The following is a 25,152-nucleotide window of genomic DNA, read 5'->3' on the forward strand; positions in this document are numbered from 1 at the left end:
GAAGACTCTGGATGGAAGATTTTAAGAGTTGGACTTTTCCAGCTTGACTAAGTAGGGTCCCTTTCCAGCCTGCCACATTTTTATTGAATCTATCAATAAGAGAATTTTGAAACAACTCCAAATGTTTCAAACCTAAGGGAAGGCCAAGGTAGACAATAGGAGACTTGTCCATTTGGCATCCAAGGATCTAAGCTAATTTGTTTTGTCTATCTTCTGGGGTATTAAAGTGGAAAACAAAAATTTTCTCCCAATTGATAGTTTGACCCGATGCCTTACTATAGGTGTTGAGCAGGTGTTTCAATTTGGAGGCTTCTTTGATGGTGGAGGTTCCCATTAAAATGGTATCATCAACAAATTGTTGATAGGTGCAAGCTCTAAAACCTCAAGAAGGCGAGATACCATAGAGGACCCCCTCAAAAATAGAGTTGCTGATGAATCTGCCGAGACATTCAACCAAAATGATATACACCTCTTTTTAAAAGATATTCCTACTTTAAAAAAAGGTTCTAAGAATGACAATAAAGTTCAAATAGCCAAACTAGTAAGAGAACAAGGTTTTCTAAAATTGATAGCAAATGTGAGCATAAAGAGTCATTGAGGTAAGTGAAATTAATGTTAGTCATGGACATGTTTATTGACAATTAAAAGATAATCTTTAGTAGGAAAACATTATTTTATTTTTTGAATATGAAGTGCCAACTTAGGATGGATGAATGTTAGTAGAAAAATGTTGATTGTAGTTAAAAAGGAAAAAAAATCTAGTGGCCAATGATGAAACTTTTGATAGTATTTCAATCTCCAATCCAATTAAATTATTGAAAAGATTCAAAGATTTAAATGTTTTTAAAATATTTTTTATCTACGATTGTAAAAAATTATTTAGCTTCACAATTTTTCAAATATTTTTCTATAAGTATAAAAAATATTAGATTTAAATTATAATATTTTTAAATTACATTTTTCATATGTTTTAAGAAAGTATTAATTTAAATTATTATAAATATACACATACGTAATTAAATAGCTGAAAAACATGGATCAGTTCCTTCAACTTAGTCTACACTTTATTTTTTATTTGTCATTTTGTTTGTCTAATTAAATTCCAATATTTTGAAACTAGATTAGCAAGGCCCTTACATATAATTAGGATTTTAGATCTATATCATGGAAGTTGATGTCATATTAGCTATTTGTGGAAGTGTATTAAAAGACCAAAAAAAATGATACACTGATAATCGTACATTCACCCATATATTTATTAATGTATTTATGCGACACTATAATATGTGTTTCTTTTTAGATTAAAAAATTAATTTCAATCAAATAATAAATACTCCAAATTAACACTAACAATACAATAAAAATGTGGCCCATTAACTAAATAAATGCTATCATGATTATTATATATGAACAAATAAAGAGTCGTGTCGCCAAGATAAAGTAAACCATACATATATTTAGGGCAAGATTGTGAATAGAGGAGATATATTTGTGCGTGTACATCCAACAGATTCTCCATTATACGCCCCCCAACACATATACTCTCTACAAAAACAGTAATGGATACTAAGTGTATGGACCTTATCAAGAATGAAGATGAAGGGTTAGAAAGATCTGAATTACTGCTGAATACAATGGAGGAGAAGGGAAGGGATACTGTAGGCAATGAGAGGAGCGATGAAGAATCAGTTTGGTCTGAATTCCCTAAGCATATAGTGGAGGAGATACTTTCGAACCTACTGTTCGAATTCACTCTTCCATTTCGTATTGTTTCTAAACAATGGAACAAACTCTTATCCTCTAACAGATTTCTATCTTCATTGGCAGAGAGCGATCCATGGATTCTTCTATGCAGCTCAACGGATTGCATGGCATACTGTTTTCTCACGCAGTCTTGGAAGACTCTTTCCCTTAGTTTCTTGCCAAGCCAAACAACAAAAAGTCTATTATTAGGCAATTCAAGATTTTGTAGTTCAGGCGCAGGCCTACTGCTAATCCAATTCGGATGGCCTCGGAAATATATGATCTGTAATCCAATTACAAGGACCTACAGATATATTCCCCCCGTCGTATCACAGAGTGCAACTTTATCAGCAATAATGGACGACGGGGAGTCTTCCAAAATAGTGGGCGTGACACATGAAGGAAACCACGGTTCCCTGCGAATTTACCATTGTTCGAAATCGTCATGCCAGATTGAACTTGAGTTGCCACTCGAGCCAAGAGATTTTCCTGTTTCTCATATTTGTTGTGCCAAGAGTCTTCTCATGTGCGTCTTAAACCATGGGGAATTTGTGGTTTGGAACATGGAAGATAAGCAAGTGCAACGATTTTCCTTTCCGTACCCGAATCTATATATTCCAGGGGGTAGGATAAACACATGGACCGAACGACTGGTTTTATGTGTGTCGTCGATCCTGTTTGTAAGAACATATTATTCCGACTCCGTTTGTACCTCTTTCGTGATTGTATGGGAATTGTTCAAGGAGGAAGAGAGCTCTATATGGAGCTGGAAAGAGATGACAAGAATGCCTCCTGATTTGTGTCGTAAATTTTTTAATGCGCGTTCAATTAAAATGGGAAAGTTTTCAGAGAATGAGACTTTCACTGTTGGAAGTTTTCTTTGTTTCAGAAGTGGGTATAGAAATACCAAGCTATTTCTCTACAGCTTATATGAGAAGTGTTGGAGTCGGATCAGAGTTCCTCATTCTGCCAGATCTAGAAGGTATAACACAAATTTTGAGTTTCAACCTAAGCCAAGCATGAAGATATAGGTTTCCCTTATATGTTTTCTAGTAACTTGATCTGATCTGTTTAGAACATATAGTAACTTGATCTGATCTGTTTAGAACATACAGTAACTTGATCTGATGGGTTTAGAACATACATTAGATGGCAGGATGAATACTTATGTAAAAATGTGAAGAGAAATCATTTTTCTTTTATTTGTATAAATTCAAAAATTAAGAATTTTTATTATTTATTTTTTATATCAGATTTTTTATATATGTTTTATTTTGTTGGAATGGAATCTGTAAAGTAGATTATATTAAATTTTGATTAATACATTTCTAATATCAATACCAGCAATTCCAATGTTTTCAATCAATATATACTTATCTCAAAGCCATTTGATATATTAAATCATGACAGATTTTGTACACCTACATCAAAGAAAAGATAAAACCTTATTATTGTCGTTTCTTATAATCGTTGATTAGGTTTGACATTATTGTTATTTAAATCTCTAATTCATTGCATAATATTGAGTATAAAATTATGTGATGAGCATTTGGGTGTTTCAATTTTAATTTTATCATTTAAATATTTAAAAAAGAATTAATTATTAATGGATTCAAATGAACGCATGTACACCTAGTTAGATGCCATGGCCATGGTTTATCTAACTTACACACATGATGCAAATACAAAGAATAAATATATAATTATCAAGTAATTGTGAAGAAGATTAAATCACTAGATTTATTTGATAGAAAAATGCAAACACAATGATCCTTTGATGAAGATCATATCTTAGAGAAGTTAGAACTATCAAAGGAATAAAAGCCATATGGAGGATGATTGTGCTTAGAAGTTGTTTTAGGGTTAAATTGACATTCAAATGATTCCATTTATTTATGGTAAGATTGTAAATCTTGTATAGTTGCTTTATTATTTAATAGTACCTTTTTAGTGGCAATTTTCACTAGTTGATGAATAATTGAAACATGGGAATCTAAATTTCTCTAAGAGTTTAAGATTTAAGGTAACCTAAATTTACAAATTAAAAGAAAATAAAATAAAATATTATTTAAATTATAAAATAATTTTTTTTTATTAAAAAAAAAGAGCTCAAAGATTTGTCATGATATTCAATATATGATTAGATTAGTTTTGGTTAAATCTTATAAGTTATTGCAGAAATCTAATCTAATTAATTTTCCATTAATATATCATAATTATTAAGTACTTTATGTCTATATCATGAATCTTTAGTTGTTGCCATTAACTTAAATATAATCTAATGATTCTCATTGTACTTCATGTGCTAAATATGTACTATGCTTATGGGATGTGAAATTTATTATGGATTGTTAATCTCAATGAAAATCTATAGTAGTGATTTTTTTTTGTCTCATTAGAATTTAAAAATAAAGGTACAGTTATCTAATATTATATAATGAGATTTGTTTGATTATAATTTAAATTAATGGTGTAAACTAAATATTATAGTGTCTACCTCTTAACCCATCAATTATTTTCACCTTTAAGACAATACTTTTCTTTAAGAATTCTTTTGTTTTTTAAAAGAAAGTATCCATAATGATGATGAATACATTCTTTTATTATCATATGAGATTGATGAATATTTTCTACAAACAAATTATGATTAGTTTTTAATATTACCAATAAAAATTATATTGTTTCCAAAAAAAATTGGAAAGGTTCATCAATAAAAAATAATATTTAATTAAAAAAAAATGGAAAAGTTCATTAAGATTTTATACGGTTTTTTGAGGTGAAATTTATTAAATTTATCCTTATCCCTGATTATTTAAAACCCTCCCAAGTTTAGTAATTTATATTTATTTTATAATATAAATTAATATATTTATTTTTGTCCATGTAAATTAGTTAATTTAGTTTTAGTTATGTTAGTTATAATTATAATTATAGTTATGACTAATTTTTTTGACAGGTTAACATGGAACTAAGGGCCACACATGTATATTTATAGCAAAAAAGTATTACATAGTAAGCTCCTAGTTAGATAGAAAGACAAAAAAATTCCATCTTAGATCAAAGTTGAGGCTACATACCTAACTCAAATAAGTATGCTATTAGAGTTTTTGATTAGTCTAAAAAAAATTTAAAGAAACTAGATGCCAAGCCATAGTGGGCCAAAAGCAATAAAAACAACAGAAAACATGGTCTAACAACCAAGAAACTATACAATTTTGTTCAACATTTGAACTGTCTTAAGAAATTTATCAATAAAATTCTTATTGTTATCGGCAAGCTCCTCCATATCACTGGCTTTGAATCAATGGTAGCAGCTAAATATTGCTGATAAAACCCTTAAGTAACTAATAATTGTGATGTATTATTGGCAAGTTAATTTAATTTTTATAATAAATTATTAAATTCTGCCGAATTTGATCCAATCATGTATCGAATATAGTTCAAAAATTTAATAAAATAACCCCTTTGGCAATTTAAATAAGAATAAAATAAAATTTTATAAAAATGTGGCTATTTAGGTCACCTTAAAACTTGAACTATTGGCCAAATTTTGATTTTCAGATTTTAAAATTAACCATAGAAAAAATCACTACTTACCTTTATTCCTATTAAAAGTAGGAGTTGAAGGTCCTTGATTAATCTGGGTCACCGATATGGAGGGTGAAGCATGAATGACTGAAAGGGAGACATTGAGATTGAGATTTTTCATTTAATCTTGGGAGTCATAGCTAAACTCTTCACTGAAATAAAAACTCTCAATTTCTCATTGACCTTATCCAAAGCTACCTCTAGGTTCATAATTTTTTTTTCATGGTCATTCTTCATGGCCTTAACATCCATCACTAGTTTTTTTTCCTGAGAGCAAAGTTGTCCGTAAACACAAAACACTTTTTTTAAAAAAATAGATAGGATGAGTTGGCAGTACAGTGGCGATGGTGGAAAGGGGAAATAAAATCTGTGAGAGCTCTAGAGGTAATAGTCAAGTACGCTAGGGATATTCGTCTGCTATGATGTATTACACTTTATGGTGACCACCGTTGGAGCAATTTAGCAAACGCAGCTGGCACGCCCTTCTTATGCTCCTCATTATTATTTATTTAATATCTCATTGGCTATAAAATCATTGTTTTCATTTGTCTTGTTATTTCTTTAGCATTATCATTATTGTGTTTTGAGTTACGTAGCTCATCTCAATCTTTATGATCTATATTGTGGTTTGTGTTCTCATTTCCTAGTCCTGCCATAGAATTATAGGCAATGCATTGTTTTTCTACTCATTTGAATTATAGAATTATGTTTCAAATATTTTGAGGAACTTTAGCCCCCTCCTTAGTTTCCAGACCAGATGAATACCAAGTTATTAAAATCAACCCCTCTCTCTCTTCCTCCACTGCCTTAGGAAATATTCGCATTTTTTTCTCTAATTGTGCTCCCCTACTCTGATAGCAAAACAAGGACTTTTTAATATTCTACTATATTAACCATCTTTTTATATTTTAATTTTTTAAGGAATGTCAATTTATAAAAAAGTACAATCAATTTAATAAAAAATTTGTGCGATTTTGCCAAGATCAAGAGATCAATGAAATGTACAAATAAAGAGACAAGATGATCAATAGTTACATACAATGAATATGAGCCTACATGAATATGAGATTTTGCCACGATCAAGGACTTACAATGATGTCTCCCACATATGCAATTTAGGATTCCACAAACAAAACTGCAATGTCTATCAAGTACTCATCCCATGCATCTGAAGCTAGAAGACAATGAATATCCTACTGCACTAAATCACATGAAGGCAAAACTGTCGCACTGTCTGCATCATCAGGTGCAATAGGTGATGAGATATCAATAGGAGGAGATGAAACACAAGGCTCAAGAATGGGGTCACATGTGAGAATCCCGAAGTTCAAGTACCCAAAGTTCTCCTCAAAATCAGATTCATCACAAGAAGTGTGATCATGTGTAGAAGAATTATCATATGTGAAATCATCATCAATAAAATATGAAAAGGAGTATAACCGAGATGCATGATCATTGATCAACCACCCCACTCGCAATGATATCTCTAGTCTCCAAATCTCTAATGAAAACTAACTCAGATGTGAACTCCACAATTCTCTTAGTTGCCCCATGTGTGATTGGGAAATGATCTATTGCCATTGGGGATAACTCTTTCAATGATGTGTTGTGTGTAGCCCACTTGACAAACAATTCCCTTTCCATTTATCAAATCATGAGAAGCCAGGAGTTGAGGGGCTAGTAGGAGATCTGGTCACCAGGCATGAGGACTGGTCGCCGGTGGAGGGGTCATGACCTGTGCTGGTGCTGGCAGGAGCCAGGCTGGTGGTGTCGGAGGGGCCGGTCATGGCAGTGAAGAGGCTAGTCACGGTAGTGGAGTCCAAGAGACCACGATGCAACAAAGGAAGGAAATGATAGCAAATGGAAGGCACTACAGAGGTATGACCCTGCAAAGAACCAGCACTAGGGTGGTCATGGGGGGGGGGGGGGTCTGCAGACCTCCTAAAAACATTTTTTTGAATTATTTTAATTTTTTTTCAAAAAAAACCTTTCGGTTTTATTCCGAATTTTTTTTTTTTGAAATTTTTTTAGCAGAAAAGTAAAAAAAAAATTTTAATCTGTACAAATATAGTAAAATTGGCGAAAAATTTTCTCTCACCAAAATAGGCTTACTTTATAGTCAAAATTCATGGAAATGGTCACCCGGATGCAATGCCGAGGTCGGATCTGGTCTAGAATGCCTCCAAAAGATGTTTCTCCTCATATTTACCTCTTGACGTCGCAATAATGCCTCTCAAAGATGAATCAATGATGCTCTAATGGCTCTAATACCATGTGATATTTTTCCAAGATCAAGAGCTCAATGAAATGTACAAATACAAAGATAAGATATACGACAAGAATAAACTGTATTCTCATCAATAGAAAAAATGATCAATAGTGACATATAATGAATATGAGCTTGCACATATAGGAAAGGGTATATGGATATGTGAGTACACAAAGATGACATGTGGCTCAATAAGAAACAAGGGTAGGTAGGAGATAGGTGTGGGTAGGTAGGAGAAACAATAAAATATTCCACATGAGGTGGATCACCCACTGAAGGTGAAATTATCACTCCACAATAAGTGGATATGATAAAGTAGTAACAAGATCAACACCATAAAAGGTGGAAATTCTCCTACACACACTATCTCAATGTGGCACAAACAACCAAGTGTCTCATACCCAAACTGCTATGAAATGCATTTTCCAAAGTAAACTTAAGTAAGGTGTAATAATATCATGTAGGGAAAGCATAATAATAGTATTATAGTTAATTTTATACATTATGTTTTTAAATTATATATTACATTTTGATGTTTTTTTGTCTTTTTTCTTTTTTAATGTGACTTAATTGTTTATTGTTATTAGTACTTTTTGTTAGGTTAGTACTATTGCAATCAGTTGCACCCAATTTTCATTAACTAGTTATTATTCAGTTTTTAATCCACCAATTATATCTATGAATTTCTTCTTTTAATAGTAAACATAATAATGACACACTACCAGAGGAATCAAATAAGAGTGTAATTGTTCATCATTCAGGATCTTGAGAATGCAGCAATGTCGTCCCCTTCTCCCCTTCTATTACTTGCACCGACAGGAATGGAAACATTCAATATAGGAGCCTCTATAGTACATTTAAAATTGAGAATTCTGATTCAAGATTTTTCTCAACTAGAAGGAACAAGACTCTCAAGCTTTCAGGAGGAGATGGCACACATCAAATACATTTTGATTGACAAAATGAGTTTCATTGGATAGAACATGATGGAAAATATACATTCACAACTCCGACAAGCATTCCCACAAAATGCACAAATAAGTTTTGCAGGTGTAGATTTTAATTATTAAAATTCATAACAAAAAAATTGTTTGAACTACACAATCATTTATACTAAATTATAATATTATTACTATAATTATATTAAAATAATTATTGCTAATTGTTTTTCAGGTATATCTATTATTTTCGTAGGAGATTTGAAATAGTTGCCTCCAGTCAATGATAGACCAACATATGATAGCAATAGATGAGCAAAGTCACTATGGGATGAATTCAAAACCATAGTAACTTAAGATAAGATATATAGATGAAATAAGGAAAATGTCATACAATAGAGATTTTGTCAATTGTTGACGAATCTACGATATGAAAACCTACAAATAGAAGATTGGAAGTTATTGATGACAAGGATCCCTGCAAACATGGATGCAAGAAACAATGTCAATTTTGATAATACATTTCATTTGTTCTCTACAAATTACAACGTTCATAACCATAAAAAAAATGTTACATTCATTGAAGCAACCTATTGCACGTAGTGTTGCCACAAAAGTAGGGAGTGGTAATATAGTAGAATATTGTTCAAGTGATGATCTTGAACTAGAATTATTGATCAGTAAGAATTCAAGGTTCATGCTCACTTCAAATCTTTGGATTCAAGTTAGTCTTGTAAATGAAGCACTAGGATATATTTGAAAGATTGTCTACAAACCAAGAAGTGTTCCACCCGAGCCACCCACTTATGTGATGGTTGAGTTTGATAACTATTTCAGATTACCTTTTGAAGATCATCATCTGAGTAGAATTCTAGTAACACATATTCAAAAAAGAAGAACTCTTCAACTACCATTGAGATTGGCATGGGAAATAGTGATACATAATTCTCAAGGATTAACTCTTCTAAAGGAATAAATTGATATAGGAGCTAGAAAAAGAACATGGTTGACATTTGTGACAACTTTTCATGTAAAATCTCTAGAAAGTCTAAGAATAATGCCCCCATTCACATATGACCGTTATGACAAAATGAAAAATGGTAGATAACTTACTAAGCACAGAGCTCAAGAATACATGCTCAAAGTTTTAGAAGAAAATTTATGTAACCCTTTCAAATTTATATCAATTTCCATACATACCTATGTATCCTTGTATCATTTTTTAGTTTCATTGAACAAAATTGAATGCCTAGATAAGTGTTGTTATTCTGCATTTTGAGTTACCCTGTTAACTTGCACTTTAAAAAAATGTTTACTATCATTTATATTTGATGTAGAAAATAAATAAAATTTCATGATTAATGGTAATGTGAATACTAATAAAGCTTCTATAACTAAAAATTATATGTCTAAAAATATGTTGAAATGCTACATTTTTAGTTAATTTAATATACTTAAATTTACTAATATATTATTAATTATATAATTTTATTATTCATTGATTATATATAATTGGGTAAAAGTACAAAGTTATGTCACACTTTTATACAGGAAATGGCCAATGGTGATTCAACTTTTTAAACTAAATCAATAGAAAGTGAAATATATGTTTTGAATTTTGAAATGATGTAAAGTAATCAAATTTATATTTTTATGTCTATTTTAAGTTTGTAATTTTAACAACAAAAATTTAAAAATTTATTTGAATATAGTTTTTTATAAACGAAACACTATAATTTAGTTGTTGAATTTTTTTTGAAATTGAAGTTATACAAGCCACCACACTTTCTTTAGTAAAATTTAATTTTTTTGGATATATTGTTTACTATTTTCTATAAATATATATTGTTCATTAAATTTGAAAATTTGTGTGCAGAAATATAACTGTTTCCAATTCCCACCACCTTTTTTCTTAATTATTTATCCAAATTATTAAATAATTATATCATCTTGACATAGTTTCTTTTCTCTACTGCATCATATTTTTAAAAAAAAATTTAATAAATTTCAGTATTTTTCCTTGACCAGATAATCAGCCTTATATTTTAGTGTTGATGACCTAATTTCAATAAAAATAAAATATAAAACATAAAAACTAATTAAAATATTAAAAGATATATATTTTGGAAAATTCACTTATAGATCTATAAAAAGGGTATTTTTACTTTTCAAAAAAAATATTATTTATAAGAGTAGGAGTTGTTGCAACATTGAGTTTTATTTTTTTTATAATTAGACCAAAAGTAGTATAAAATATACATTTAGTAGACACTTCCAATTGTAAAAGTTGTGACCCATATATAACTTATCTATAATGAATCTATATAGACCATATGTTTGACTAAAATTAATTTTTAGTTAGAATTTCTTAAATTCACTTGTGCTGATAAGTTAGCCTGAAACGTGACACAACTTTGTGCTTTTACCCAATTAAAATAATTTAATTTTGATTTAGTTTTAATATCAAAAATATATTTAATCCTAATATAATAATTTTAATTATATTATTATATATATATAGGCATATTAAATATATTAATAATATTTATAACATTAAAATTATTTATTCCTTTTTTATCTAATATTTAATCTAATTATATACTATATAGAAAATATATATTAATATATTTGTCAAAGATATATTTTAAGCTTACTAAATTTCTTGAGGAAAAATTTAGATAGAGATTTTAAATAATTTTAAAATAAAACTTAAAACATAAAAATTATTAGTTTAATGACCTAAAAATTTCCCTAAAAAAATTCATGTAGAAAGTGGATCTGGGAAATCTTGTAAAAAGATGCAAATTATTTGAGCCAATTAGATTGAAGAAAAACAATTTTTATAATTTGAAAACGTAAAATTCATGCATCTTAATTATATAAAAATTAAAACAAAACATCAAAAGAAAAAAATTGTTGATATAATTGGTGGAAAATCAGTTAAAAAATAACGAGTTAATGAAAATTGGATGCAACCGATAGGAATAGTATTGGCCTAACGACAAGTACTAATAATATGTATAGTGTTTTTTATGTGCATATGGTAATAGGGAAATATAAATATTAGACTTCTAAAAAGTAAAGTGGTAAATTATTTCTATTAAGTAGCAACTTCAATTCTTTCATTTTTTCATTTGATTTGATTGTATTGATGTTTTTAATGTAATAATTAGTATGTAATATTGGAAGTTAAAAATACCATCAAAGGAATGATGTCTACTAAACTGTGATGCTTTTATGATATCTATAAAATATATTCGTTGAAAAGGCTTTAGAAAGTTTCAAGAAAATGTAGTTGTTAGGTGCAATGTTAGATTCTAGGTGGTTCTCAGTTTCAATCCTCAATGGATGCTTCAACAACTAGTTCATAAGCTATAACTAGTTCAACTGGCCCATAAGCAGCTAATACAAGGTCATTGTCTCGATCAACTAAATTAACGAAACCTAACTATAATTATGAATAAATTATAATTATAATAAATGTTTTTGTAATCTTTGTATTTTTTAAGTTAGTCATTTAATCTTAACTATAATATCTGTAAATATGTATAATATTAGTTGAATATTAGAAAATACATTTTTTATTATTTAATAATGAAATATCAACAATGCTAGAGAATATTTTTTTACGTAAGTACCAAGATTTTCCTAATTAATTAATAATCAATTAGTTAGCATTGAGCTAGACAATTAACTGAGTTGATGAATTAGATAAATGAAAGTAGAAGATGTTGTGAGGCAAGTGCGAGAGGAATCTATAGTAGTAGCTCGACTCTTGAATATGCTCAAAGAAGTATTTCAAGATCGTTATACAAAGAAAGGTTCAAATAATATGCTGATAATTGAAGAATTTGTTACATCGTTACATTGTATCAACAAATTTTAATTATCATAGTTACAACTTATTTGACTTTCAATACTTCTTGATTTTACAAAATTTTAACATACATTAGAAATGTTTATCAACTATATTGGACATGTATAAAAAAATTATAAATTTTCAAATTAAAATTTTGAACTAGATGTGTTAAGATATACAGATTACAAAAAGGTATCCCATCAAACTAAATTATAAGAAATGATTTAATAAGCATTTAACCAATTGTAAGCAAATACTTCATAATTATGGTTAGATGTTAACTCATGAATTCAAATCTTGAGTCCTCAACTAACCACTCATTAGATGTGAAGGAATGATCCAGATGAACCTGAATCAATTAATTTCCATCCCTCTTCTTAGGCCATGTGAAAGAGGCTCCCCTTAAATCAACGTCATGCATACCTTGGTTGTTTATGAATTCCATCAAAACCAGCTTACTATCCAAATGGATTTGAGATCCACCAAACTTCTCTACTTCATGAAGAGGAGTATTGAAATACTGCATAATGATCTAGTTCTATTCAAGGAAGAGTTTTTTGAAACCAACAAACTTGTTCCAAATAAATTTCCTAGAATTTTTAATGTTAGGAGCATAAATGTTTGACAAAATCAAGGGAAATTATCTCTGATGTGAGTGAATCTAGAAGCCACCTGATTAGAGTTCTCCCAAATCAAGTTACCTTAGAGTTGTTCTAAAACATAACTATGTCACCCAAATCATCTTCCAAACTAACACCAATAGCACCACAATGCTTAAAAGGTTTAATTCTTTGGAATCTTTTCTTTTAGCATTTTACTTTTTTGAACTAACATAATATCATGTTTGTGGTCCCTAACAAAATTATGCTAGATATCTTGTTTATGTTAGCTATTAAGCCCTCTCAAGTTCAATGACATGATCTTCGTTTCTTACCAAGGGAGAATATTTATGTGATGGTTCTCTAGGTCCCATCAACAATATTCTTAAGGCATTCTTGTGCCTTGTACCATTTAGTTTATTTCATTCCCACTGCACTCTTGCTGGCTCCACAATCCACCTTTTCTTTGTTTTTGGTGGAAACCCTAGAAGCCATATTCAATTACTTACCTTTTTTCTTCTCTACTATAATAAAATGTCTCTCTCCATCCATATTAAAATCCTCTAAACTTTGATTTTATTTACCAAAATCCAACCCTATAACCTCAATATTCTTTCGGAACAATTTTCTATGTGAGCTCAATTGTTCCATATTATGTTTTATAACAACAAGAGTGTTTGGTTGCTCCTCCCTAGAATCTTTGCTTCCTGAAGCAGAAAAGTTTACACTCCCCTGATAATTTTAAACATGAGATAAAGAAAAAATGGAATTAACCACCTCAGGAGTCTGCATAATATTAGTCCAAACCATCTGGAGAACAAATACCTCATTGGACCCATTTCTTTCCCTTGCATCATTTCTTAGCTGAACATAAATTATATTATTGGGAGTAGAAACCTCATTCTCCATTTTCTTTCCTTATTATAAATAAAATTTCATATTAATCTCCAAAGAATATTTGATGAATAGGTTCTTCTACTTCCTGGCCTGACATTTTCTGTGCACCATCCAAAGCTCCTTCATTTTCCAAATCTTGAGGAGTTGGATAGTGCTTCTCTATGTCATTATTCTCTTCTTGTCCATTTAATATAAAATTGTTAAATGAATAATTTTTCAGTATGTTTAACATATTGTAATAAAATATACTAATTTAAAGTAGTACAACTATACAAATAAGTAATTAAATAGATGAAAAACATGGATCATTTCTTTCAACCTAGTCTACACTCTATTTATTATTTTTTCATCTAATTGAAATCATTCTCAATATTTCATAAAGGATAAATTGGCAAGGCCACCTACTTATAATTAGAGTTTTAGATCTACATCTTTCAAGATGACATCATATTAGCTTATTGTGGAGGTGTCTCAAAAGAACTTCAAAAAATGATAAAATGATATTTATGTACTAACCCATATTTTATTAATGTGTTTATGTGACATGAAAATATTTGTTTCTTTCTAGATCTAAAACATAAATTTCATAAAATAATAAATATTGAAAAATTCAAGAGTGAGCTATCCATACTCCACGCACCCCGTAAATTCTCTTTTGGTGATGGTAGCGAGAAAAGATCATGCAGTTGATGTACGCAAAGCGGGAAAAGAACTGCAGAAAAAAGCTAGGGTAATAAATATTTTTTCCTATGGTGAAGCTTCCATATTTTTCATCACTTTAAAGGTTTGGAATATGTGATCTTATTTCTAAGGGTTTCTTTTCATGGTGCAGGGGTTGTGAATCCTTTATGCACCATGATAAGTATGAGGAAAGGCAATAATTTTTTAATAAGGGAAAACAAGTTTTGATGGGCCCTTGAAATGCATTACAACAAAAAGATTAAAAGATATACATTAAAACACAATGAAATACAAAAGACATCAACTTAGAAAAGGACAACCAATGATCTAAAAAGCCAACAAACTAGAGACAGGTAACAATAACAAACAGGACTGATAGAGGGAGGACAAAGTTAGGTTAAGTTCTAAAGCATCTGAGCAGCTTCCAGCTCTAGTTGATCCATATTATTAGGCGCTCGCTTCATTTCCTCAATTCTATTTCTTTGGATTTACATATTTCTAGTGCTTGCACGTGTTCTTCTACAAAGCCCAGTCTCCTTATACTTAGGGGTATCTTCCTTTGCTTCAGTGCAAGCCTTATCCCCATGGTCATTCTCAAGCTTACTCATAAGACCCTTCATAGTAGCTGAGGAAGCCTTAAGGATCTTATGACTTTGCTCACCAATTTTTTTGAGCATGTTCTCGACTCCTTCAAGTCTTTTTTCAGTAGCCCCAGCTCTATTCTCCAAATTACCATTGATGATCTCCTGTACATTACTAATAGCTTTGGTGAGCTCACTAAGACAATCTGGACAAGATTTGAAATTACCCTAGCCTATTGCTTCTAAAGCCTAATTTTTTCATGCTTCCTATTCTTTCTTGGTTTTAATCTAATTGTGTCGTTATTGATGTTGAGGTATATATCAAGGTGATTATCTTCCTTGGTCTTGTCTCCAGGAGGCTCTAAATTATCCTCAAAACCCACCTCCCTAACATCAAAGCTCTGAGCTTCATTCATGGTCATTCCCTCCCCCATCACACCCTTATGCTTAGAGTTAGTCATGAGAGCCGACTGATTCTTGGTTCCCACATCCTTAATTTTAGGAGTTTTCCTTTTTCTGCTTTTGGCTCAAGAGGATTTGCACCTCGTTGCTTTCAGTATCCATGTCATTATCTGTCTCATTATCCTCTTCGTACAAGCTATCCTCACCCTCCCCTCTCTGCTTCCTTTTGGGTGAGCCTTTATTCTATAGCTCATGCCATGTTTTTCTTCTTTTCTGCTCAACCCATCTATTTGGGGGTCATCCTATGCTTCAACTTCCATTACATAGTCATCGCCTTTCTCATCCTTAGAGTCGTCGAGATCCTCTTCCGACGCAAAAACCTCAACTATGTTTAGATGGATGGTAGTGTTCTTGATGTGATTATACAGAATCACCATCACACCCTTATGCATTGCTAGATTGGTATTGGGGTTGGATATTGCATCCTTGATCCCAGCATTTAGGCTGCATAAAAGATAATATGAAATGGAAGATTTTTCTTTATACTGAAACTGGTTTAGAATGAAAAAATGATAGTTGTAAACCCTAGTAAATCTACCATCAAGAGTGATAAATTCAATAATAGCAAGAAAAACTCTTCACCAAACTAGCTTAATTATCTTTGGCAAGTAATAGGTATGGCTTCCCTTCATCAATCTGGCTTTCTCCTCCTCATCCTTCAGAAATTTCTTCATGACAACATCTGAAATCTTCCTATCCCTATCAAACTTGATGTCATCCATTGGAAGACCTATAGCCTTAGCGATCATAGTTTTAGTCACCATGACCTTCTTGCTACCTATGGTCAATGTACCTTTATCCCAACCCTTGTTGAAAATCCTTGTAATTTCAGGTCGCTTCTCCTGCATTCTCTCCATGATATCAGTCATCTTAGTAGCTTGAAGAACTGCACAAACCTGTGGATGGTTCCTCCATTTTTCAATAGTATTAGCCTTTGTTCTCTTTTGGTTTCTCCCCATAATGTTGTTTATGTTTATCAACTATTATCTCCTGCAAATACTTTTCTTTGTAATGAACTTCCTATGAAAGACCACTAGAAGTGTGTGGAAATTTCTAATACTTCTGCTCGATGGGGAAAAAACCACCCATATCGCATGCGAAGTGACCCTGCAATTATTACTATACCTCCTTCTCGGCTGCATACAAAACTGACTCCTACTACCATGACCACCCCTATCACCTAGGGGAAGGATTTCAAATCTGGCCTTGCATACCATGAAATCTTTCATAAGTTAAGATTTCACGCTCCACACAAGGGAGCTCCCCCTCGCAGCTCTAGATCACGATTTTCTCTCTTCGTACTACCTCATTGGTAGCCCAATTAGCATACCTATTGGCCTCTCTATAAACATGGGAAATGTGGCATTTATCAAACCCTAAAGAAACTCCTTGACAAAATCAATGATGTTTTAAATTGTCCATGAGGATTGGTGCAGGATATGAACAAAATGGGATTGTAAAAAATTTCAAGAAAATGCAATAAAACCAATCTGTATTTCATGATTATGATAGAATAAATGTGTACACACTCCATATATTATATTTATATCTTCTTCCAATCAATGTGTGATATAAACCAAAAGGAAAACCTTGTGAAAATTTTATGAGCACATAAATAGCATGAGCCGAATCTCCTCCATTTTCTCCCTTTTTTCCATATAGAGATGTGTAATGTAGGGGGCAATTTGAATCCCTGGGCTTGGAAATGGGGCAAGCAAATTTGGTAGAAAATGCTTGCAGTTAATACTCCTCTTCATCCACACTCCCACCATTGAAACTAAGTGCATACCTAGAACCTCCCTGATCCGGTCTAATTGTTGTTGTGTATTAATAATAATGGTTTTAATTCTATTGTAACTAATTAGGGTTAGAATTAACATTACATAAAAATTTAATTTAGAACAATATTAATAATAGTTTGAATTCTATTGTAACAAAATTTGTCTCTTGTATATTATTGTTTTATTTCAAAAAATATGTTGTACTTAAAAATATTATAAAATTAAAAAGAATTTTTTTAAAAAAATGATTTTTAAATTATTTTGTAATAAAAAATGATTAGAAAATGTATAAAATCATTTTATTACAATATGCAAATTACCACGTTTTACGAATTGAAGTACTACCTTAGATATAATGTAAATAATTAGTAAATAAAATATACCAAAATTAAATGATATGCACCATCTTATGATTATAGTTAGGGTTCTGATTAACATTAGCTTAATGTTAGGGTTAAGGGTTGGTCAAAATTAAAGTTTCAATTCTAAAATAAAGTTTTATTTAGGGTTAATAATAGGGCTCAATTAGGGCTAGATTTAGTCTTAGGATTTAAGTATGAGATTAGCATTATAGGATAAAGCTTGGAATTAGCATTCCAGTTGAATTAGGATTAGGGTTAGCATTAGGGTTCAATTAGGACTAGACATGGTGTTCCTAAGATTGAAATTAAGGTTAGAGGTAGTATTAGGGTGAGGGTTAGGATTAAATTTGTATGAAGGATAAAGTTAGTATTATGGTTAGAGTTAATATGTGTTATATTAGGGTTAGGATGTATTTAAGCTCGTGGTTTTATCTATAATCCTAAATATGATCATAGTCCTCACCTAAACCTTAACACTATGAATAGGAGAATTAGTGACAACTAAGAAGAAAGTAGGCAGTACAAAAATATAAGCTTGGAAAACATATATTTGAAACCTTTTGTTGCGGCCTAAATGCCATTAAAAAACACTATTGGTTTGCCAATATTTTAGGTAGAGGCAAAGAGATGTCTTGGGCTCTATTTTTAATTTTTAATTTGAAATATTAAAAGTATCAAATTTGTGAAAATGAACAATGACTTTGAATTCCGTGATGGCCTTGCTTTGCCTCTTCCATGCCATCATTTTTAGAGCTATCATTGAGGTCTTCTTGGTAGTTTTTTTCAAAGACTAGCAATGCCCATCTATTTTAAAATGACATATATCTCTATTAATAGCTTTAGGCGTTGGATTTCATTTTTTGAGACTATACAAAATATTCTTTTATTGATATTTTTATGAGAAGCATATCTTGCTATGAGCATAACCATTGCCCCTCATTGAAATGCAAGTGCTAGTAATAAATTCGCACCTAACGATATAATACAATAAAGAATGTGACATTAACTAAACAAATATTATCGTGATTATTAAATATGCTCAAATAAAGAGTCGTGTCCCCTAGACAAAGTCAACCATATATATATATTTAGGGCAAGATAGGTGAATAGAGGAGATATATTTGTGTATGTACATCCAACGGATTCTCCATTATACGCCCATCAACACATATACTCTCTACAAAAACAGTAATTATACGCCTATCAGCACATATTCTCTCTACGAAAACAGTAATGGATACTAATTGTATGGACGTTATCAAGAATGAAGATGAAGGGTTAGAAAGATCTGAATTACTGCTAAATACAATGGAGGAGAAGGAAAGGGATCCTGTAGGCAATGAGAGGAGTGGTCAAGAATCAGTTTGGTCTGAATTCCCTGACCATATAGTGGAGGAGATATTTTCGAACCTACAGTTCGAATTCACTCTTCCATTTCGTATTGTTTGTAAACAATGGAACAAACTCTTATCCTCTAACAGATTTCTATCTTCATTGGCAGAGAGCGATCCATGGATTCTTCTATGCAGCTCAACGCATTGCATGGCATACTGTTTTCTCACGCAGTCTTGGAAGACTCTTTCCCTTAGTTTCTTGCCAAGCCGAACAACAAAAAGTGCCTCATTAGGCAATTCAAGATTTTGTAGTTCAGGCGCAGGCCTACTGCTAATCCAATTCGGATGGCCTCGGAAATATATGATCTGTAATCCAATTACAAGGACCTACAGATATATTCCCCCCGTCATATCACAGAGTGCAACTTTATCAGCAATAATGGACGACGGGGAGTCCTACAAAATTGTGGGCGTGACACATGAAAGAAACCACGGTTCCCTGCAAATTTACCATTGTTCGAAAGCGTCATGCCAGATTGAACTTGAGTTGCCACTCGAGCAAAGAGATTTTCCTGTTTCTCATATTTGTTGTGCCAAGGGTCTTCTCATGTGCGTCTTAAACCATGGGGAATTTGTGGTTTGGAACATGGAAGATAAGCAAGTGCAACGATTTTCCTTTCCGTACCCGAATCTATATATTCCAGGGGGTAGGATAATCACATGGACCGAACGACTGGTTGTATGTGTGTCGTCGATCCTGTTTGTAAGAACATATTATTCCGACTCCGTTTGTACCTCTCTCGTGATTGTATGGGAATTGTTCAAGGAGGAAGGGAGCTCTATATGGAGTTGGAAAGAGATGTCAAGAATGCCTCCTGATTTGTGTCGTAAATTTTTTAATGCGCGTTCAATTAAAATGGGACAGTTTCAAGAGTGTGAGACTTTCATTGTTGGAAATTTTCTCTGTTTCAGAAGTGGGTATAGAAATACCAAGCTATTTGTCTACAGCTTACAGGAGAAGTGTTGGAGTCGGATCAGAGTTCCTTATTCTGTAAGATTTAGAAGGTATAACACAAATTTTGAGTTTCAACCTAAGCCAGGCATGAAGATATAGGTAATATTGAATATTTATGTAAAAAACTTGAGGAGAAATCATTTTAAACTTTTTTTTGTTTCTTTTATTTGTATCAGCTCAATAAATTTATAATTTTTATTATTTATTTTTGTATCAGATTTTTTATATATGTTTTATTTTGTTGGAATCCGAATGGGTAAAATAGGTTATATTATATTTTGATTAATACAATTCTAATATCAATATCAGCAATCCCAATGTTTTCAATCAATATATACTTATCTCATAGCCATTTGATATATTAAATTATGACAGATTTTATATAGCTACATCAAAGAAAAGGTAAAATCTTATGCTTATTGTTTCTCATAATCATTGAGTAGGTTTGACATTATTCTTATTTAAATCTCTAATTTATTGCATGTAATATTGAGTATAAAATTATGTGATGAGCATTTCGGTGTTTAAATTTTAATTTTATTGTTTAAATATTTAAAAAGGAATTAGTTGTTAATGGATTCAAATCAACTTCTAAATTGAAAAGGTCAAAATTATCTTGCATGAACACCTAGTTAGATACCATAGCCATGGTTTTTCTAACTTGCATACATGATGCAAATACAATGAATAAATATATGATTATCTCAGTAATTGTGAAGAAGATTAAATCACTAGATTTGTTTGATAGAAAAATGCAAACACAATGATTCTTTGACGAAGACCATATCTTAGAGAAGTTAAATTTATCTAGAGAATAAAAACATATGAGGATGATTGTGCTTGGAATTTCTTTTAGCGTTAAATTGGCATTCAAATGATTCTGTTTATTTATGGTAAGATTGTAAAGCTTGTATAGTTGCTTTATTATTTAATAGTGGCTTTTTAGTGGTTAATTTTTACTAGTTGGGTAATAATTGAAATATGGTAATCTAAATTTGGCTAAGAAATTAAGATTTAAAGTAACCTAAATTGACACATTTAAAAAAAAAAAGATTATTTAAATAATCAAATAAATTATTTTTATTAAAATATTTAGCTCAAAGATTTGCCTTAATATTCAATATATGATTAGATTAGATTTCGTTAAATTTTACTAGTTTTTGATAAGATAAATAGGTTTTACACAGACCTAAAACCAAAAGCTTTACAATAGCCAACCATCAGCCAAACAAACATGAAACAACATCAAAATAGGGGAACAACCCTGAAAAGACTCAAAACAATGAAAACACAGGCAAAAATGCAAAACAAAAGAGAAAGCTCTTAGTTAAGGGAGAGCACCAGATCCTTGTTCTTTTGGATGGAAATCCTGTTGATTTCCTCCAGCTCCTCCATAATGAATCTGGAGGTACCCTTGATGCTGCTTTTGCTCCTGGTTCTCCAACTGGGTCTAGTGGTTTTTCTATCTCTAGCAACAGTATCATCTCCTTCGAGATCTTTGACCAGATCGCTGTGGTAGGATCTATAATCAGCAACCATGGCATTAATCTTTTCAAGACCCTCAATACTTTTGTTCGTGGCTTCTTTACTAATATCAACCAGATACTTGAGATTTTTGTTAATCTTATTCATGGATTGCTCCACCTTATCAATCTTTTATTCATGATTCCATTTGATCACCTCAATGTCTTGGGAGAGTTTTTGTGTCATAATCGTGAGTTTCTCCAATTTGCTGGGACCAAGGGAAGCAATGAAGATATCAATTATCTTTTTAACCCCTATTTTGAGGGTATCGATTTCATACTCATCAGACCTCTAGTAGCTCTCCTGGCTTCCAATAGCTTCCATAACTAGATTCATTAGGTTGCTTGTCCTCTGATTCCCACTATTCTCTTCATTGGCTATGGTCCCCTTTTTTTTCTGAACATTGATAGGAATGTCTAAATTAATCTCCTGGTCCATGATCTTTGGGCTATGATCCTTAGATGCTAGCTTTCTCATTTTGGAGGGGGCCTCGGCCTTGGAGATCAGTTTGCGGGTGGTTTTATATTTTCTAGCTACCCATTTGAGAGGATTCTTACTAGAAAACGTCCCAGGGGTAGCCATCATTTCCCCTTCATCTGCACGTTCATATTCTAGGTCATCAACGTGAACCCCACTTTCTTCTAGGTCCATGTCAGAGTCAAAGACATCCTGGATATCCATCTGTCGGGTAGTCTCAGAAAGAGGGGGCACAATTTTGAGGGATTTAGCATACTCCATGATTAAGACAATAAGCCCCTCATGGATAACAGGGTTGTTAGGGTTCTCCAAATGCTTTTCCAAGCTATTTTCAAGGGAGGTGGCCAAATAGGAGGGAACAAAGATAATTTTACCGTGCCTAAAATGATTTAAGATAGTGAAATGGTAGGAAAAGATGTTGGCATACCTTCCATCCAGAGTAATATATCTCATTATAGACTTAGCTATGTCAGCCTAGGGGGCCATGAGATCTTTTCTATTGTATCTGCCATCTCCCATCTTGGTGACTCTGGAGAGCTCCTTGTCCTTGTCAAATAAAATCGACAAGTCCTCCTCTCTGATTTTCCTATCTCTATAGAATCTTCTGCCAGTCATAGCCAGACCAATGACCATCTCCATGAAATTTTCATCAATTTGATAATCGACACCACAAGCCCTAAGACTCCCTATTTTCCATCCATTAACAAAGGCCTTCATAAGAAGAGGAGAGGGGTTGTGAAGATGATCCAAGAAGGGGACAAGACCTCCATCGATAAATTCTTGCTAGGCATATTTGTTCTTCTTCCATTTCTTCCAAGTAGAGGGCTCGTGTCTATTTTTATCCCCTACCATTAGGTCCTAGTCGCCAAAAAGTAGAGGATGGAGCACACCAAGGAAGGCACCAACCAATCAGAGAGAATGGGCCTCATCCATAAAGTATCCAAACAGTAGAAAAACCAAACAAATGACAGTGTTTAGCGAGTCAGACTCCAACTAGATTCTAGTGAATCCTTCTTTTTTGGCCATGTCCCAATGTGGGCAGCACTGGCTTCCACGTAGTGGTTGGATTGAGTGCCCAGGGGGAGCACCACCACAAATTCCAATTAAATTTTCTAAGTTACTATAGAAATCTAATTAATTTCCAATAAAATATCATAATTATTAGATAATTTATGGCTATATCATGAATCTTTAGTTCTCGCCATTAACTTAAAATATAATCTAATAAAAATTCATTGTATTTCATGTGGTAAATATGTACCTATTTGATTTTCTATGCTTATGGGGTCTCAAATTTATTGTTGATTGTTGATCTCAATGAAAATATATAGTCCTGAATTAATATTTTTCCCCATTAGAATTTAAAAATATAGTTACACTTATCTCATAGAATATAATGAGAGTTGCTTTATTATAATTTATATATTGGTAAGAGTATAAATATCTATTTGGGAGTTGTTTGTGAATAAGAAACAAAAAACATAGTAAAAATGAGACTAAAGGAAACTCCTATTGCATCTTTTTGAGAGTTTCAACTACCTCCAACTCCTATTGATAAAAGATCTTGTGCAAATCAACTAGACCCAATAACTCTTTTCTCATCTTCTTATGAATTTTTCTAGATTCCAAAGACATGAAAGATGTTGAGTTGCATATTTGAGATAGAATATAAAGAGATGTGGGGTAGGGGAGGGCATGAGGATCAAGGAAAGAGAAAAAGAAAAAAGACCACCTAAAGGTTGGATGACAAAAAACCCCTAGGAATAACCACCCACAGAAAAAACAAAAAGGAAAGCCTAGCAGCACAAACAAACCTATTAAAAACAAAAAAGAATAAAATAAATTATATATATATGCAAATATATATATAGATACATCTACACATATACATATATATATACATATACATATATAGATAGATACATATACATCTATAGATATATACATATACATCTATCAATATATACATATACTTATTCAACTACCTCCAACTCCTATTGATAAAAGCCCTTGTGCAAATCAACTAGACTCAATAACTCTTTTATCATCTCCTTATGAATTTTTATGGATTCAATTGTGTGTATTTTTTCCGTCAATGTTTCGAATCACACTCCGTGATTCATCATTAGGATGAAAAGAATTCCAAAGACACGAAAGATGTTGAGTTGCAGATTTGAGATAGAATATAAAGAGATATGGGGTAGGGGAGGGCACGAGGATCAAGGAAAAATAAAATGAAAAAGGACCACCTAAAGGTTTGATGACAAAAAACCCCTAGGAATAACCATCCAAAGAAAAGTGGAAAAGGAAACCCTAGCAAGACAAACAAACCTATTTAAAATAAAAAAGAATAAAAGAAATTATATATATATACATATACAAATATAGATACACACACACACACACACACACACACAAACACACACACACACACACACACATATATATATACATATACATCTATATATATACACATATACATATATGTATATGTATATATATATACATATATATACACATATGCATATGTATATATATATATATATGTGTGTATATATACATATGTATATATATATATATACATATATATATATATATATATATATACATATATATATATATATATGTATATATATATATATATATATGTATATATACGTATATATATATATATATGTATGTATATATATATATGTATGTATATATGTATGTATATATATATATATAGACACACACACACACACACACACATATATATATATATATCTATGTGTGTGTTATATATATGTGTGTGTGTGTGTGTGTGTGTGTGTGTGTGTGTGTGTGTGTGTGTGTGTGTGTATTAAAATATATACATATGCAAATAACTGAGTCGATGAATTAGATAAATGAAAGTAGAAGATGTTGTGAGGAAAGTGGGAGAGGAATCTATAGTAGTAGCTGAACTCCTGGATATGCTCAAAGAAGTATTTCAAGACCATTATACAAAGAAAGGTTGAAATACTATGCTCATAATTGAAGAATTTGTTACATCATTACATT

The 25,152-nt window shown here is 31.5% G+C and overlaps 2 protein-coding genes across 2 annotated transcripts; both read left to right on the plus strand.

The window, feature by feature from the left end:
- Positions 1–1,559: 1,559 nt before the first annotated feature.
- Positions 1,560–2,774, plus strand: LOC131034515 (F-box/kelch-repeat protein At5g15710-like). The gene has a single exon (XM_057966016.2). The coding sequence runs from the start codon at positions 1,560–1,562 to the stop codon at positions 2,772–2,774; it is 1,215 nt and encodes a 404-aa protein (XP_057821999.2).
- A 16,219-nt stretch (positions 2,775–18,993) lies between these two features.
- On the plus strand, positions 18,994–20,208 carry LOC131034516 (F-box/kelch-repeat protein At5g15710-like). The gene has a single exon (XM_057966017.2). The coding sequence runs from the start codon at positions 18,994–18,996 to the stop codon at positions 20,206–20,208; it is 1,215 nt and encodes a 404-aa protein (XP_057822000.2).
- The last annotated feature ends 4,944 nt before the right edge of the window (positions 20,209–25,152 follow it).

The sequence above is a fragment of the Cryptomeria japonica genome, chromosome 11 (genome assembly GCF_030272615.1).
Source record: "Cryptomeria japonica chromosome 11, Sugi_1.0, whole genome shotgun sequence".
Classification (NCBI taxonomy): Eukaryota; Viridiplantae; Streptophyta; class Pinopsida; order Cupressales; family Cupressaceae; genus Cryptomeria; species Cryptomeria japonica.

Bases quoted from the DNA above. Each gene is read 5' to 3' on its own strand.
- LOC131034516 (XM_057966017.2), top strand. From the start codon at position 18,994: ATGGATACTAATTGTATGGACGTTATCAAGAATGAAGATGAAGGGTTA.
- LOC131034515 (XM_057966016.2), top strand. From the start codon at position 1,560: ATGGATACTAAGTGTATGGACCTTATCAAGAATGAAGATGAAGGGTTA.